At 41.8% G+C, this 18,349-nt stretch overlaps 1 protein-coding gene across 3 annotated transcripts; it reads right to left on the bottom strand.

Moving 5' to 3' along the window:
- Window positions 1-522: 522 nt before the first annotated feature.
- DCDC2B (doublecortin domain containing 2B) lies at window positions 523-18,293 on the bottom strand. 3 transcript variants are annotated; one of them, XM_088451234.1, is made up of 11 exons: window positions 17,530-18,293; window positions 13,466-13,523; window positions 12,732-12,796; window positions 6,124-6,255; window positions 5,900-6,034; window positions 5,730-5,769; window positions 3,927-3,995; window positions 3,684-3,831; window positions 3,393-3,496; window positions 1,300-1,354; window positions 523-1,203 (listed from the first exon to the last, which is right to left on the bottom strand). In XM_088451234.1, the coding sequence occupies exons 1-11, from the start codon at window positions 17,808-17,810 to the stop codon at window positions 1,184-1,186; spliced, it is 1,107 nt and encodes a 368-aa protein (XP_088307360.1). In that variant the 5' UTR covers window positions 17,811-18,293; the 3' UTR covers window positions 523-1,183. The 3 variants fall into 3 exon arrangements, with proteins under 3 accessions (XP_088307360.1, XP_088307361.1, XP_088307362.1); XM_088451235.1 differs by having other exon boundaries at window positions 3,393-3,493; XM_088451236.1 differs by lacking the exon at window positions 3,927-3,995.
- Window positions 18,294-18,349: the final 56 nt, after the last annotated feature.

Below are 18,349 nucleotides of genomic sequence, written 5' to 3'. Positions count from 1 at the left end.
ATTGACATACTGCAGGGTTTGGGGGGCAGAGCAGGGGCGTGCCTGGTCGCCTTTGCCAGAAACTGACGTGTCTCGTCTCAGTTTTTCAGGAGGGACGAGGCCAGGGTCTGCGTCGGCGGATGCAGATCCTGGCCTCTTGCATGACCAGGCACCGGCCAGGCTGTGGGATGTTTCAGCGCATACATCCTGACCAAAGGAGCAACCACCGGTCGCGATGTTTATCCCAGCCTGCGGCATTGGTCGTAGTGCTGGGATTGCAAATGCAGCAAGGAGGTGTCTGACACATCTTTCTGCATTTTCATCTCAAATGGACGGATTTGCACAGCTGCTTGTGTGCTGCTCTGCAAATCCATCCACCTCTGAATCAGCCCCTCTGTCCACTGGTGGAATATATGTTATATAAACATTAGGCTGTATACACAGCAAGTGGTAAACTTACTTTTCATCTATGTGAAACTGATCTCTCAGGGCCCTGTACGGCCTTATAAAGAAAAAAAAACATTTTATATTTCCTTTTTTTTTTTTTTATTAAAAGTAAAAATCTTTTACAAAGTATGCCATATGCCTTTCTGTACAGCCAAATACAGTATGTCATTTCCAGCAGTCTTGAACAATATTGGGGAGGTGAAGCTGGACCGTCTTCTGCTTTTCACAGAAATATCCATGTAATATATTATCTTGTCAGATATGTATGCTATCCAAAACACCTCACTATAGTTGGCCACAATTTAGATCTGGAAGTTTGGCATCATCGCTCAGCTGCATTGAATGGAATGATTATATGTATGGATTTCATGGGGCTCAATTAATGCATAGATATCGTGGTTGCTAGATTACTGCATTTTCAGCCAGGGGGAACTAAAATCAGGACAGATCTAATGTTTCACAGGCCATCTCATCTTGCTCAATGGGGCCCCTTACATGCACCGTCTTTGGGCCACTTTGCTACAGTTGAAGCACATGCACTGAGAAGATTGCTGCTGCATGTGGCAGGCCTGAAGGAACAGAAATATAGTAGTTTGCCTGTAGTAGTTAGACTCATGGAAACATTTGTATGAAGGTGAGGGGTTTTCATAAGAGGTCATATGACTATACTTAATGAGTAAAAAAACAGCTTGGAATCATTATAGGAACGGTTTGTGGTATCGTCCTTTTGTCTGTATAGTGGAGACAGTTAATGTCCCTAGTCTTCAGACTTCATTCCTAGAGAGGAGACCGCAATGTGAGGAGCAGCATGGAGACATATGACATATACGGCACAATGTATTATTAATCTGATGCTATTTGCTCATCTCATACCTTTTTGTAAAGTCCTCATATGAACATTTTCCTCCTGCACAATCTCTGCTTCTCTCTGTAAATGTGCAGATGAAAAAATTATTTTTACCATTTTATTTGTATTTAAATTCTCATTTGGTTTTTTAAGTTTTAATAGCTCTAATAAAATCCCCATTCCACTAGTTCAAAAGCAAAGTCAATGATTCTCACATTTATATACTGTATGCTGGGCCTGCACTCGGTAAATATAAAATCCCTGCAACCACTACAAAAGTAATAATGAATTAACAACACATTAGACATGAAAATAAGGAGAGGAGATGGAAGTAGAGTTACACAGACAAAGTTACAGGGAAAAAAGACAAATTAAGGAATATAATATAACATTACTACTATAATAATCTGGTGACATTTTGTAATAATACATGTATAGACCTAAGATTTATCTTGTATAAATGGTGTATGGAAAGAGTAGTTCAATTCCATAAGTGGTATTTTTCCCATGTATTGCTTAGGCGGTTTCAACCTAAAACATGGGCCACCTAACTATTTAGGGTGTGTTCTCATATCCTCATAATGCTTATTATGTATCTCTGAATAATAAACACATTATTGCTCATATTTTAATGTTCTTTTGTACAACTAATTTAATTTGCAATATGGTTTTAACAATAATATCTAGTAGCTACATTATTTACATACAGTATTTATTAAAATGAAGTAAACTAGTAATGAGTATCTGAGCAATACAAACTTGTCACGAATCGGGGTCTTAAGGTGCATATCCACTTGACGATTAAAATGAGCGATTGAACGATAAAGACATCGTTAAATCGTTCATTAATAGTTCAGTAAAATGTTGAAAATGACCAGCGATGCACGCTCCTGCTGGTCGTTTTAGACATCAATTATCGCCTGAACATGCCAGTCAATCTGCCGATAACGACAGATTGTGCATGTTCGGGGATGAGGGAGGGTGTCTGCACTGAACGACATATCGTTCAATGTAGGCACATTACAGGATGAGGAACGACTGTACGATTACAATGTTGTAATCGTACTGTCATTCCTCTATCAGCAAGTGGATACGCACCTTTAGCATCCCTTACAAACTCAGACATTGTTTTATTTCTGTTTCCAAGACATCTCAGGGACGCCTCCCTGTGATTAACTAATGCACCTGTGTGCTCACCTGGTCAGTCAGACCAACGGCTATTCACCACCTCCTATTTAAACCAGTTCCTGGGAGTAACCCATTGCCTGAACCACGTGTTCCTTTCCCAGGATAGTTATAGGCTACTCTGCATGTGTGCTATTGTCTTGGGCTGGTTCAGAGAAGGGTGATGGTTCCATGGCTAGGGTTCAGTGTGCAGTATACGGTCTCTACACTGAGGTGTCCAGTAGTTGTACTCACTATCCTGAATCTCAATTTTCTGAGTTTCTCACTGGGTACCGGTTCCAGGTCTTGCGTCAGGGCAGCACCAGAGTTACAGTTTCCTCAAGTTGTTCTCTGAATATATTAGACTATGATTCCTGGCTTCTGAGTTCCTATCTACCAGTACTATATTGTTCTGAGTTCCGGAGGTCATCCTTGTTCCTGGAGTATATCCTTCATCTTGCTGGCCTTCACAGGTCACTAGACGAGGGGTTGCCCAGTGGATCTGGTTTGTTCACTCCGGTTCCAGTTCAGTATCCATCCATAGCACAAGTCTGTGGTTCCTACACTGTCACTAGTGTACCTATACTCCTGTTCATACCCATGAGCTAAAGTATTATCTCATTTCCTATGCACATCCGTCATACCTAAGGGTCCCAAGCCAGATCTACAGAATACCCAGACCATGACAAATCAGTTTATACAGACATAATCAATGCGATTTAGAAGATCATTGCCAGATAATAAGTATGTAAAAGTCACCCTGTATAATACACTCAGCCAGCAGCCTTGTGCTATTATATTGTCAAATATATATCATATATACATACATATTTACAGATATACACACAAATATATACATATAACTGATTATTCAACATCCAGATTAAAAATGTAAGCAATTAAGAAATACAAATAGATAAGATGAAATAAATAACTACATATTAGCCAGAAGTACCTGATCCACTGGGACCTCTACATGTGTATGTGCATCTTCTTTCACTTCCTGGGCACCATCTAGCTCATGTCGAGTTTCTTTGACTTTAAATACTCCCCCTTCTTCTGCAAAAAGAATTAGAATCAGTGTAGGTTGAACAACATCAGCACATAAGTCTTGTGACTCTAACTGCCTTTTAACTAGTAACAAAGTAAAAAAAATAAACATAAAATGCCAATAAGCCAGGGCTATAATGAACAGTTTATAACATGATTGTGACATAGAATAGCAAAGACTAGGGAAAGTACTTACCCCTGGCATCTTCCTGGTTGGGCCTATGTTTCCGGGTTGGACGTACCCTGACTGGCTTGGCATAGAAGACAGAATCCTCTTTGGTTGGCCGTTTGACACTAGAGAAATTCATAGCTGCTCCCGTGGAATGAACCCTACGACTATCACCCTGAATTGAAATTAAACATAGATAATGCATTATAGCCATCTGTAGTTTACAAAAATCCACACAGTTTATGTTTCATTTAAATGAAGTTCACTTACCTGAGTTGGAGAGTCATTAAGAGCAGAGTCACTGACACCATCTTGTGATACACTATATCCTTTACCAGCCTAAGAAATTAGAGCGCCATACATAAATTGGTTGTTCATGCTAATTAAATTGACTAATCTTCTTTATTATTATTATTATTAGAATCTGCAGTTAAAATGAGGATGTTGTTTATCTAAATTTAGCTTTTAATGATCTTTTTTTTTTGTTGTTTCCTTGAGATTTGTACATTTGTACAACCTGTGTACCACCATTTTATTCTAATAAATATACTTCTGTACCAAGAAGCAAATCTGATATTGACAATTGTATTCTACAGGTCCGGAGGCATTCGACTCACTCTATACCTTCCCCCTTTTTCTTTCTTTTCTTTCCTATTCTCTCTCTTCTTCTTTCCTCTCCTTTTGTTTTCTTTTTATTTGTTCTATAACAACGCTATTTATGCTGAAATTAGATGCAGACAATAGTTCTATTAGGCAAATATACTGGTATTGTATGTTGATGGATCAAACTCATACAATGTATTACGTATATTTATTCCTTACGTTATATATAAAATAATTTTACACTGTTGCAATTGAATTCTTATGTACCTTTGAATATTGTGTGTTTTTCATAGATTATATACAAAAAATGCAAAAAACTCTTTTTGGCTATTTAATACCTTTGCAAATTGTGTGTTTTTCAGATATTAACTCACAAAAAACTGGGATTATTTTTCTTGTCATTTGATATTGTATGTTTTCCAGATATTATATACAAGATATTGTAAAAAAATTTTTACAAATTTCTTGACATTTTTGCAGTACTATGTCAAATCTGCTTTCAATAAAAACATTTAAAAAAAAAAAAAAAAAAAAATTACATTCTACAAAACCCATCAGTGCTAGGTGAGTAATTACACAATATCCTGTGAATCCATATGTGATTTGGACCAGAAGAAAGGAAAAAGGAAATATATTTCCTAAGGAAACCGCCACAGTACAATCACAGGGATGAGATTCATAGCAAATAGGATGTGACTCACTAATCTTATTATATATATATTCGTAATAAATATACAGTATACGTATATTTATACACACATACATATGTCTGTGCACACTACATTTATTTTTTTGGGTCAGTTTGCTCACGAAAGACCAAACAGATACATTTTAGATTATAATCTGACACAAAAGGTGTGTACTAAACATTTTTTTATTTGAAATTTGTGAAAACCACTTAATATTCATACAAGTGCATTATTTTTCCCATGACATGAATTAGAAAACAATGACCCAAGTTATGGCCACAAAGAAATGTCACGGATGACCCAATAGTTGATTTTTATTTAGAGACAGCTTACTAATGCTCAGTTAATGCATGGTTACCAACAATTAAATTATATGACCAAATATAGGAGGCCATATCGTCACAATAAAAGATGCTTGTAATCAGTGCTTTTTCTGATGGCACCCAGTATCTGCACCTTTACTTTCTGGAAACAGGAAGTTTCTACTGCCATTACTTGTATATTATAACATTCCTTCCTGGAAGTTGCATGAGCTGACCAGTCCATTACAGACCTGAGAGACACTTACCCGGCCACATGTCCTTCAGTAGTTAAGGTGAGTACCAGTACCTTTCTTCATAGAAAAAAGCATGGCTTGTGACCAATCAAATAATTGTAGTACATTTCTGGTGCACTACCACAGTAGGCCATCATCACAAAAGTAAAATACAACCAAGGAATTTGGCACATGCAAGCATGGCATAAAGCATATGACAGATGTCACACACCTACATATGCTTACCATAACTTTTGGAATCCTGCGCTTTACACCAGGGCGATTCCTAAAGCAGACATAATATGGCTCAGGTAAAAACAAAAATGATGAAAATGCTTACTAGAGAGAGAGAGAGAACATAACTGGAAGGAAAGATTTAAAGAAAAGAATATGGAGAAATATCTTAAGTGCTGTACTTGTTTCCTCCAGGTGGAGTGAGGAGTTCTTCATATGGGAGGCATTTATATTTCTCTGATCCAACAGCAACATAATATTCACCAGACACCAGCTCAGCTCCACATGAGATAGAGACTCCATCTAGAGTGCACACCCTGGAGGGAGTTACATGCAACAGACACAGGGATCAGAACATAGATTGAAAGACACACAGCCCTATTTTGTGCCCATAGACTACACTTACTTTCTAACTGCTCCACTGTACAGGTTGGCCTTTTCAGTAAGCAGGGTTAGGACCAGCTCCCACTCCTTCAGGATGCTTGGGGGTATAACAACCCGGACAGGTGGGGTCATTAGATCTCCATTACGGAAAACACTGTCAAAAGAGTACACTAACTAGTACGGTTGAAAATGATGAGGAGAGACAAATAATGCACAATAGAAACATAGGGGTATATTTACTAAAGTTCGGGTTTTTAGAAGTGGAGATACTGCCCATAGCAACGAATCAGATTCTAGCCATTATCTTCTAGAACAGTGGTTGCCAACCTTAATTGAGGTGTGAGCTACTTTAGTAAAATGAAACCTTCTGAAGAGCTACTAAAATTGTAGAAAGAAAATCTGGCTAATAACCAAACAATTGAGGTAATTTAAGGAAAAAAAAAAAAAAAAAAAAAGTTTAATAGAAAACAATAATGCATTTCATTATTAGTGATATTGTTGTAGTTTGTAAATAAAATTTAAGCAGAGGCAGATTTCACTGTTAATCTGCATCTCCAAATAGGTACGTGCCGTCAGGGGCATAACTAGACCTAGGGGGGCCCCATAGCAAACTTTTCATGGGCCTCCCCTAGGTCCCCTCTCCTCGACATACCTGCTCCATGGTCACGCTGTGCAGGGTAGGCACACCTCCTCTCTGTCTGCTCCTCACTGACTGAAGCTGGGCAGAGGCGGCCATGCCTCGTCAGTATCAGTCAATAAGGAGAGCTGGAGCCGACCGGGAGGACGCAACCAAGGAGTGGGAGGGGGGGCGGGGAGCGGGATCACGGAGCAGCCAACAGGTGAGTCAAAGAGAGGGGAGTGAGGAGGGTGCGGACCGTAGCCTGGCACCTTAGATGCAGGGGGAGGACCGGGCCCCATAGCTGCCGCACCCCCTGCACCTATGGTAGTTACTCCACTGCGTGCAGTAGAAAAGCAAAAGATACTGTATAGGCAGGGCTGCTGTGTGATTTTTCCGGCAGGGCTGGGCAGGAGTTAGTCGCTCTGCCGTAGCGTAGACGCAGTGTGTGTGGAACCACAGGGAAGCACAACTGCGGCAATCACCTGCCCTGTGGCTCCACGCATGGCGTAGATGCCATGGGGGAGCACGTATCACTTCCTCCTAGTTTACTCAGCAGTACTGCAGCTAGGAGAGCTACCAAAATTAAGACCGCAAGCTACCGGTCGCTCGCAAGCTACAGGTTGGAGACCACTGTTCTAGAAGGTGCTAAATAAATGTTAAAGTAGGATTTGATTGGTTGCTATGGTCAACAACTCCACTTCTAAAAATCAGCACTTTATTAAAATATACCTCATAATCTCATACTATTTAATCATCAACTCATACTAATTTGCACCAGAGCTAAATTGTAAGGATTACATGACAATTGCAAGTATTGGCTCTTTAAACTCATACTAGCATTTTGTCCAAATTTTTTGATCTGCGATCATACAACAATAAGGTTTAGACTAAATTGGGTCTGAAAAAATAAATAAATAAATATTTTAATTCTCCCCACATTTGTCACTGTACTTGTTTTGCTTGATGTTTATCAGGTTTTTGCTCTGGATAAAGTAGTAGAATTCCAGCCATCATGGGCCCCTATAGATAATGGAGGTGTTGGACTACTGGGAAAGTTCTGACAGAACACAGAGATAAGAGAATTTACCGAATTCCCTATACACAACACTCTTTTAAACTGCTAAATGTAATCTGCTCCAGGTGCTGGAGTAAGATAGCAGCGTAGAGTGTTACAAGGCTGATGCATACATGGGATCTGAATAATCCCTACAATTTTACTATGCATTAAGGATATATGTTCTAGAACTAGAATACTAAAAGTGACAGGGACAACTGGTTCGCTGTGATAATACAAATAAAAACAGTGGACTTAGGGCCTGATTCAGAGCCGGACGCTCTGACCAGAGCGCTCGCTCTGAATCAGGGCCATCCTCCATGAAAATGGAGCGGCCTCCTGGCCGCTCGCATAGCTGTGGGTGACCACCCACAGCATATGCGAGCGGCCAAAAAGATGGTCGCGATGGTCTGGACCATCGCGACCATCGGATTTGCGACGGAGACCCTGCGGTAGGGTTTCCCAGCCACAAGCCCTGGAGTGATTTTGGCTCTATCAGAGCCAAAATCACTCCCACTGACATCACTAGTGATGTCAGTGGGGCCGGCTGCAGACGGTAGGCGTTCCCATGGGAACGCCTCCGTCTGGCAGGCACGCCCACCAAAGGGGGCGTGCTGTCAATCAACATCGACAGCACGCCCCCTTTGGTGCGAGACCCGCAGCGACAGCTTGGCTGTCGCAGTCCGGGTCTCGCGCATGCGCACGACGGAGCTCCCTCCGTCGTGCGCATGCGCAGTGGGGAACATCGACACACTTGCGAGCGTACTGCCGCTCGCGAGTGGGTCTGAATGACCCCCTTAGGGCCTGATTCAGGTTGGATTGCAAGGCTGCGTTCGCACGCACCCCCGCTCGCTGCGAAAATATGCTAATGAATGCAATCGCAGCTCTATACCAGGATGCCCACCACTGTATAAAGCCGCCCACTTCCCATGAAATGGATCCGCAAGTCTGCGAAAACATCGGAACCATCCGCACAGTTGTGGTAGACCTAACCCGACCGCACAAACTGCTAAAATTCCTACCCCCATCTAAACCTCTGCCAGCGTATGCTATTGCAGGGGCTTATTTATGCACGCCCCTGTAACGGCGTTTAAATGCCCAGGCACGCCTGCATTTCTCTGACCAACCCCCCTCACCACCCTCAAAAACTATCACTTCCTGTCATTCACTGTGTGAAGACTCTGCATGCTCACCGTGATTGCATCGGCCGTTTCACGCAAGCGCACTGCGTGTTATACACATGCACAGAATGCGAACATCGGCTGGCTGCGTGCGAAAGCAGCCTTGCGATCCAACCTGAATCAGGCTCTTAGTTTTGAATAAACTTGTACGATTCATTAAATAAAGAAATAGAGCGTATAAGGTGAAATATATACTGGAGAACTATAAAAATAATGAACAACAACTGTGGAGGACAATAATTTAATCCACTTGTACAAAATAAAGATTTTATTTCATAATTAATCCTACTCAATATTTCGAAAGCCAATTTTAGAAGTTTTATTAGTCGTTAGGTTTGAAATTTTTGATGGTTCACTTAAAGCAGGGGTGGGGAACCTTTTTTCTGCCGAGGGCCATTTTGATATACATAACATTATTTGCGGGCCCGATGCAGGCCACGCCTCCGTGTGATGTCACAAGTGGACGGGGTCACATTCGCCAGTGATTACAGCAATGCCCGGAGCAACCTGAGAACCCAACCCAAGGACGCTCCAGGCGGCACTGCTGCATAGATTCTGGCTGCACGGTGCCTTTCTAGGCACCCTGCTAACCAGCTGAGGATAGCAGAAAAAAGCTCAGAGGGCCAGACCAAATGATTCCGAGGGCCTTATATAAAGCCCTCTGGCCTGAGGTTCCCCATCCCTGACTTAAAAGTTATGGGTCTTATTATGATTAGTCCATGAATGCCCCATGAGAGGAATACTTTGCGTTCTCAACAGAAAAGCAAAGTAGCAAAGACAGAGAGGCCTATTCTAGACTTCTGGTGTAGGGAAGTCCAAAACTCTTTCTAGAACGGTCCTTACAGGCTGGGTTGCTATCAGAAATTGTGGGGCCTGTTACTGTCAAAATAGGTAGGGCCCCTCAGGGGGGATGGGGCAGAGGTGGGCGGAGCTACATCGGGGGTCAGACATCAATTGGTTTATAAAACAGTTTAAAAATTCTCAAAGAATCTATAAATATAGTGAAAGCAACATTGATTCTACATACATATATACACATACACACCACACTATATATATATATATTTTTTTTTTTTTCAATTTCACTGGCTGCACTTGGGGGGGCAGAGGCTGACTGTACTAGGGGGAGAAGGCACAGGGCAGAGAAGGCTGGCTGGACGGGGGGGGGGCTAGGCAGAGAAGGCTAGCTGTACTAGGGAGAGACAGGGAAGGCTGTCTGGACTCCAGGGGGTGGGGGAGGCTTAGGGCAGGGAAGGCTGGCTGGACTACGGGGGGAGGCTGGCTGGACTAGGGGGGGCACACAGCAAGGTCAAGGAGTACCTTAGAGGTTTCTTCAGCTGGCACAGGTAGAAGATATGGGGGCCCGGGTGGCAGTGGCAGCCAGGGATGGTAGAGAGAATAGCTATAGATCGCAGACAGCATTTCGACTATGGCGAGGGCGGTGAGCCAGTCAAAGCTTGCGAACTGGCAGCCAATCAGGAGCGGCCAATTGGATGCCGTTCTGCAAGCTCTGTCTGGCTGCAGCACCAAATAGTTGAAATACTGTCGGCAATGTATAGCTATTCTCTCTACTGTCCCTGGCTGTCACTGCCAACCGGGCCTCCCTCTCTCTCTCCATGCTCTCTGGGCCCCGGACTCAAGGCCCAGTGGTCCACCCCTGATGGCGGCCCTGCTTACAGGTCCTGGAATAAAGGGGTTTTTCTCCCTTAGGAGAGGTCCCAAACACTTAGAGACCCTGGGTATGAATTATAGTTGGTAACAAAAGAAAAAAAAAGGGAGCATATTTGCACATTGGCAAAACCTGCAGGTGGGGTATATTTAAAATATGTAGCGAGATTGAAGGGATGTTCCTATGTGAACTCTAAGGCTGGGTACACGCCTAAAGATTTTCTGTCCAACCAGCAAACTAGTTGATTGGTTGAAATTAAAATCTGGTAAGGTATGAAAGCAAATGACAATCAGCAATTTGCTAGCAAATGCAGAAAAATTAACAAAAACTGTTGTTTGAACAAATTGTTTTGATCAAACATTTATCAAACTTGTCTGACGACCAGGGCGGATTAAGGGGGGGGGGGGGGGGCGACAGGGGCGGTCGTCCCTGGGCCCCCACACACAGAGGGGCCCCCACACAGGGTCGTTGTGACCCTGCCGAGAACAGGCGTCTGGTGGCACCTGTTCCCGGATGGGGGCTCAGCTGCCGTGGCACTGAGCTCTAATGTATGCAGCAGCATAGTCAGTGCTGCTGCATACAGCAGAGTGCGGCTCCCGGGTCTCCTCATCAGTGTCACGTGACGCTGATGAGGGGGATTAGGGAGCAGATCTGCCGGGACTCGGGTCAGGTAAGTAATTAGCTGTGGGCCACTAACGCTTGCAGGGGGGTGTTTCTGAAAACCTAGAAACCCCCCTGACAAACGATTTCTTCCTACAGTACAGCTGGCTGGGGCTGGCTACAATGGGGGCGGAGCAAACTCTACATGCTCCTCCCGCAATTTCACCACAAATAGCGGCACTATGTCAATCAAAAGTGTAAGTATGCACTGTACGTGTAATGTTATAGTGTGTATACATGTATGTGTTAGTGTGTTTGAATGTGTTATTGTGTGTATACTGCACATGTGCATGTATGTGTTAGTGTGAGTATACTGCATATGTGTTAGTGTATGTGTGTGTATACTGTAAATGTGTATGTTAGTGTGCATGTTATATAATATATATATGTTTGATATAGATAAATATATACAGTATATATTATACGAGAACTGCGGTACTCAGGGATTAATAAAAGATGACATCTATATATCTATATCTATATATTATATAAGAAACCCCCTAGAAAATCCTGCGTTTTCCCCTGGCCGCCAGGGATGGAGTAGTAGGTTCCGTGTGACTTAGGAGGAGCGTGGTAGATCCCGTGAGGATTGTGGGGGCCCCCACAAATTAGTTGCCCTGGGGCCCCCACAAGCCTTAATCCGGCCCTGCTGACGACCATTTTGATCTGTTTTCTGGCATTTAGGAGCAAATTGCTGATCATCATTTACTCCCATTCCTTACCAGATTTTCATTCTAACCAGTCAACTAGTTGGCTGGTTGGACAGAAAATCTTTAGGTGTGTACCCAGCCTTAATTGCAGTGTAAAAGTAAAGAAACAGCCTTTATCACCTACATGCAACAGTAACCAGTATTTACCCTGTATGACAAAAAAATGTTATGTACTTGCACCCTTTGTATTCATGGTTTGTCCAGATGCAAAGTTACTTGCTTTTTATTCTTTCCCAAATCTCAATGAGCTTGTTGCACTTTTTTCGGAAAACACTGACCAAGAATCGCAAGCCAGGCTGTAAAAACAAGCCTAAAAACATAAAAACACCAGCTGCATGCAAACTAAAAATATTGCTCTTCATACATGGCTGTATGTGTGACATTTACCAGTGGTTTGGGCTACAAAAAAAAAAAAAAAAAAAGACATATACAGAAGAAACATTTTGCATGTCTATACGCACAATTCTTAATCCTTTTAGTGACACCACCATTGGTTTAACTGACCTACCCATCTAATTTTCTGGATTATACCTTGCCACTGTGCACCTGTTCTCGGTAAGGTCACACTGACCCTGTGGGGGGCCCCAGGGCTGCCGTGCGCCCCCCCCCTTAATCCAGCCCTGCCATTAACTCATTACTGCATCTATCACCAACAGTACTTAATTGTCTCTCAAGTATATGTCTAGCCTTATTACTTGAAGCTTCAAAGTATTTGAAATTGATGAGACAATACTCACTGAATGATACAAGGAAGATAGGATTCTTCTCTCCAACGGCCTGCGACTTTCAGCTTGTGAGAAACCTAGAGAGACCATGATTAGGGTGGGAACATATTTCTGCTAGCATTAATTATTCTGTAGTGTATTTGGTTCATGCCCTTCCTGAATTCACCTCCGAACACCATGACACCAGATTAACACCCTTCCTGCTGTCCTAATTCACACGACTCTCCCCGCTGAACTTTTGACTCACTAAAGCAGAGATAGACCAACCTTAAACTAAAAAATGTTCAGAGTTTAAAGAAAGTACTAGCCAACAGTGTGTGGGTCATGTAATAAAGTGATAGATTCTTAGAATTTTGTCCCCACTTGTGTGGAAGACAAAAGGTACTATGAAAACAGAAAATTATATTTTAAATAAACCATTTATATAGCTACACACAATAGTTGCCCATTACACATCAGCAAAGTTCCCAGTAAAGAATAACATATCTAAACAAGTTATCTACCAAAAACTGAAAATTATATTTTGGGTGTAACATGTCAGTTTAACCCGATCTTAGAAAACTTACCAGAGGTCCTGCTCTGCTCACTGCCGATACAGATTCCTCTTGTTGGTGGTCAACACTTTGCCAGTATTAAAAGACTGAGGGTCAGAAAAAGCTAGGAGAGCCCCATGGGAGCACCCTCCTCCTCCTCAATGTTTTACAAGGAAATAGCCTTTAATACAATAGAGTTTTTTGTTAACTTACCTGTTGAATGTCTTTAACTTTAGCAGCCACAGGTGGTGTAACTTTAATATGAAGGTAACTGTGTCAATACATTAAACAAGCAAAGTTAGATATGCAGGGAGCAACTAATATATGTACACCATAGAGCAGTGTTTTCCAACCTCGGTCCTCAAAGCACACGAATACTCCTTTTACACCAGAGCTAAAACCAGGGTTGGATTCCAGGGTCAAGTGACCCGGCAATCCAACCCAGGTAACTTGCAGGGTTTAACACCGGAATGACCTGTGAAACCCTGCAGTGTAAACGGCGCAATCCGGGTCACGATGACCTGGAGTGCACCGCATGCCGGCAGATTTGCCAGCTTCAATGGCACTTGGAGATGTCATCTCCAAGAGTCCGCTTCCAAGCCGGGTCACTGCAGACCCGGCTCCGGTGTGAACGGCGCCGACGCTGGTATTTCCTGGGTCGGTGCCGGCTAAATTCCGGGTCTGATCCAGTTTGGAACCCTGTTCCAACCTCCGGGTCAGACCCGGAATTTAGGTGTGAAAGCAGTATAACAGTCCAGGTTTTAGTGATATACTTGCTTAAACATAGATGGCTAAATCAAAATGAGCACGTGTCTTAATTAGTACCTCAGTTAAGTATGGCTATCCTTGAATCCTGGAATGTTAGTGTGCGTTGAGGACTGTGGTTAGAAACACCTGCCATAGAGGATAGTAGTAGTATTTTCTATTCCGACAACTAACTTTTGCATTCATGGTTAGTTCATCATAATGTGACAAATGATTCTTACAGGAATCATAAATATGGTTCAAAACGTGAATAAGCCAGTGGTTCCCAAACTTTTCTGAGTCACAGCGCCCTAGAGTATCAGCATTGTTTTCACGGCACCCCTAAGTCAAAAGTTTGTTATTGTTATTGAAAAAAAAAAAAAAAAAATGTACAGTAGTAAAGTGAAGTAAATTGTGCTTACCTGTCAGGTTCAGTTATGTGGTGGTGGACAGGTTAGAGCTTTTGTTTGTCCACATATTCCTTACATTGACCATAAAAAAAAATTTGATTTGGAGCTAGACCACCAACTTGAGGCACCCCTTCAAGTGTCCCGAGGCACCCCGGGTGCCATGGCGCACAGTTTGGGAACCGTTGGAATAAGCCTTAAATCTGTTGCCACCTGCTCGCTAGAACTTGTATGCAATATCTACACTACAGTGCATCCGTAAAGTATTCACAACGATTGCCTTTTTCCACATTTTGGTTATGTTACAGCCTTATTCTAAAATGGAATAAATTCATTTTTGTCCTCAAAACCTTAATCAAGGTGCACCTGGGCATGCTACCGTGGTTGGATTGAGTGCCGATCCAAATATCCGTCATATATATTTAATTTTTTTTGCAAATTTACTAAAAAAAACAAAACAAAAACACTAAAGCTGCATACACATGATTTTGTTACAAACGATTTTATGAACAATTTTCTGTCTGATTTTTTAAAGTGTAATGAACGATTTTTTTGAACTACAAACGATTTTTGCATATTCCCTTAATGAAAATCGTTGAGTTGACAAGCCTGACTGAACTACAAATGTGAACGCGCATGAATGATTATCGTTCATCGTTTGACTCAGAAAGTGAACGATTTTTTCAAACGATCATTAAACGATATCGTTTAACGATAATCGTTCAAAAAATCGTTGTATGTATGCAGCTCAAGAAATCACATGTACATAAGTATTCACAGCCTTTGCCATGAAGCTCAAAATTGAATTCAGGTGCAATCTGTTTCCACTGATCATGCTTGAGATGTTCCTACAGCTTAATTGGAGTCCACCTGTGGTGAATTCAGTTGATTGGACATGAGGTCCCACACTTGACAGTGCATGTCAGAGCACAAACCAAGCATAAAGTCCAAGGAATTGTATGTAGACCTCCGAGATAGGATTGTCTCGAGGCACAAATCTGGAGAAGGCTACAGAAAAATATCTGCTGCTTTGAAGGTCCCAATGAGCACAGTGGCCTCCATCATCTGTAAACGGAAGAAGTTTGCAACCACCAAGACTCTTCCTAGAGTTGGCCGGCAGTCTGTCTAAACTGAGCGATTGGGGGAGAAGGGCCTTAGTTAAGAAGGTGACCAAGAACCGGATAGTCACTCTGTCAGAGCTACAGCATTCCTCTGTGGAGAAAGGAGAACCTTCCAGAAGGACAATCATCTCTGCAACAATCCACCAATCAGGTCTGTATGGTAGAGTGGCCAGACTGAAGCCACTCCTTAGTAAAAAGCACATGGCAGCCCGCCTGGAGTTTGCCAAAATGCACCTGAAGGACTCTCAGACCATGATGAGACAAAGATTGAACGCTTTGGCGTGAATGCCAGGCGTTGCTTGGAGGAAACAAGGCACCGGTCATCACCAAGCCAATACCATCTCTACAGTGAAGCATGGTGGTGGAAGCATCATGCGGTGGGGATGTTTTTCAGCCACTGGAATTGAGAGAGTGGTCAGGATAGAGAGAAAGATGAATGCAGCAATGTACAGAGACATCCTGGATGAAAACCTGCTCCAGAGCGCTCTTGACCTAAGACTGGGGCGACAGTTCATCTTTTTGCAGGACAACGACCCTAAGCACACAGCCAGGATATCAAAGGAGTGGGTTCCAGAGAACTCTGTGAATTTCCTTGAGTGGCCCAGCCAGAGCCCAGACCTGAATCCAATTGAACATCTCTGGAGAGATCTGAAAATGGCTGTGCACCGACGCTTCCCATCCAACCTGATGGAGCTTGAGAGGTGCTGCAAAGAGGAATGGGCGAAACTGGCCAAAGATAGGTGTGTCAAGCTTGTGGCATCATATTCAAAAAGACTTGAGGCTGTAATTGCTGCCAAAGGAGCATCAACAAAGTATTGAGTAAAGATTGTGAATACTTATATACATGTGATTTCTTAGTTGTTTTTTTTTTATTAAATTTGCAAAAATCTCATAAAAAAAAAACTTTTTACACGTTGTCATTATGGGGTATTGTGTGTAAAATTTAGAGGACAAAAATACAGCCTTATTCCTAAATGGAATAAATTCAACATAACAAAATGTGGAAAAAGTGAAGCGTTGTGAATACTTTCCGGATGCACTGTATATGTTAAGGATACAAAATGATATCAGTAGTACCCTGCATTTTTTGTTGTTTTTTTTATTTATTTGCTTAAAATCTGAAAGCTAAATCACCAACAGTTTGCAGCTGACTGCAAGTCACAGGCTATTACATACTGTATACCTTTCAAAATTTCAAATAAATATAGTTCTTTGAGCAGAAAATGGCATACCGATGTGTATTGTGGAGCATTTAAAATTAACTCAATCTCAGGACATATAATTTTTGAGATAATTGCACATTTAGAACCAATATGGATGAAAGTAAGTTGTTACAGAATTTTAGGAAAATTAGTTCATATTTGTGGTTTTACTCAATATTAGATCTGAAAAAGTGTTGAGAACAAAAAAGGTACCTACCTTTAACCGATACTCAAAATGTTAATTATTAGTAATTTCTGTCATTACTAAATTATAATGCTATGTACAGTGTTCTAGTTTATGTATTTTTACAGAACGCCCAAGTTACATAGGACTAAATGAAAGCATTAATATTCTCCTTTAAATGCCCTCTAAATGGTTATTCCCCCATAGCTATGTGGGCAAATGTGCTATGTTTATTAATACACAAGTTAAAAAAAAAAAAAAAAAAAACACACACAAACACACACACAATTTGATAGCTCAATATATTAACATATACATTAATTACAGGGACACTTGGATTTCCTGTCCTCCTTTATACGAACGAGTATGGACTAGCTTATACATAAAGTTTGAAAAAGACAAAAGAGAGGATTACTGCTGCATTTCAGTTCATACAGGAAAAAAAAAAAGTCTTGTGCCCTACTGTTACTATGAGAAGAGGTCTGCTAAACAAGATTCTAAAAATGGGAATCATAGAGGCAGTGCGGAGAAAGGCAGGGGTCACATTTTAAAATGATACACATATATTCACTGGTATAAATCACCAATTGCGCACGCATCAAGCAATATGTATACTCACTCGAGGTGTCTGAATTTTTCAGTTCCCGCAGCCACGTACTGTCCCCTATTATGCAGGTCACTGAGCTGTGTCACACGGTGACCATTACGTGGAGTGTAGATGTTGCGCACAGCGGTCGATGCTTGGATGCTAGTAGTCACCTCATTTAAGAAAGCCTCAAATGTTACAAACTGCTTTTCGTTGACTACCATCCGGCGCCCATTGTGGAAATGGTCACCGTTTCTAAACAACAACACATTTTTGCCATGTGGGACCAACAGTACCCCCGAAGGGGAGCTCATCTTTGTGCAGTTATTTAAGAATAAAAAGCAAAAGGCAACTACGGAGAACCACAATCTTCTCACAGTTACATCTGCCTCTTATGTAGCCCAATTACAACAAACTTATCACAGTTCTATCCCTGTACAAAGCACTAACAGCTCTGCACCCTCCCAGTCTATCATTCAGTTGCCGTGACTCTTTGCTGTTGCCGGGTGACAACAACTAGTTACCACCATGTGTAGGAGGGGTGAGTGCTCGGTTACAAGATACACGCCTTCTAGACAAGAATAGCAGCTCATTGTACTAATCACATACCTGTATCTGACATTACCCAATCCCTCACAAACAATAGTGATCACCATTTCATCAGGTTAAGATTCCTAGCTGAACCGGACATGATCATAATGCAATTGTATTATATTTTAAATATTTATTATCAAAGCAAACATGTAAATCGTCCAGACTATTCAAGGACACAAAATTCAATACATTTAGAATGCAAACCACAAAAATGTACACTTGAGAAATGGAAGGCTAATCAGAGACCGCTGTTTAGTGT

This window comes from Taudactylus pleione, unplaced genomic scaffold (genome assembly GCF_031769625.1).
Source record: "Taudactylus pleione unplaced genomic scaffold, aTauple2 ptg000541l, whole genome shotgun sequence".
Taxonomy (NCBI): Eukaryota; Metazoa; Chordata; class Amphibia; order Anura; family Myobatrachidae; genus Taudactylus; species Taudactylus pleione.
This window is presented reverse-complemented; position numbering and strand designations above follow the sequence as displayed.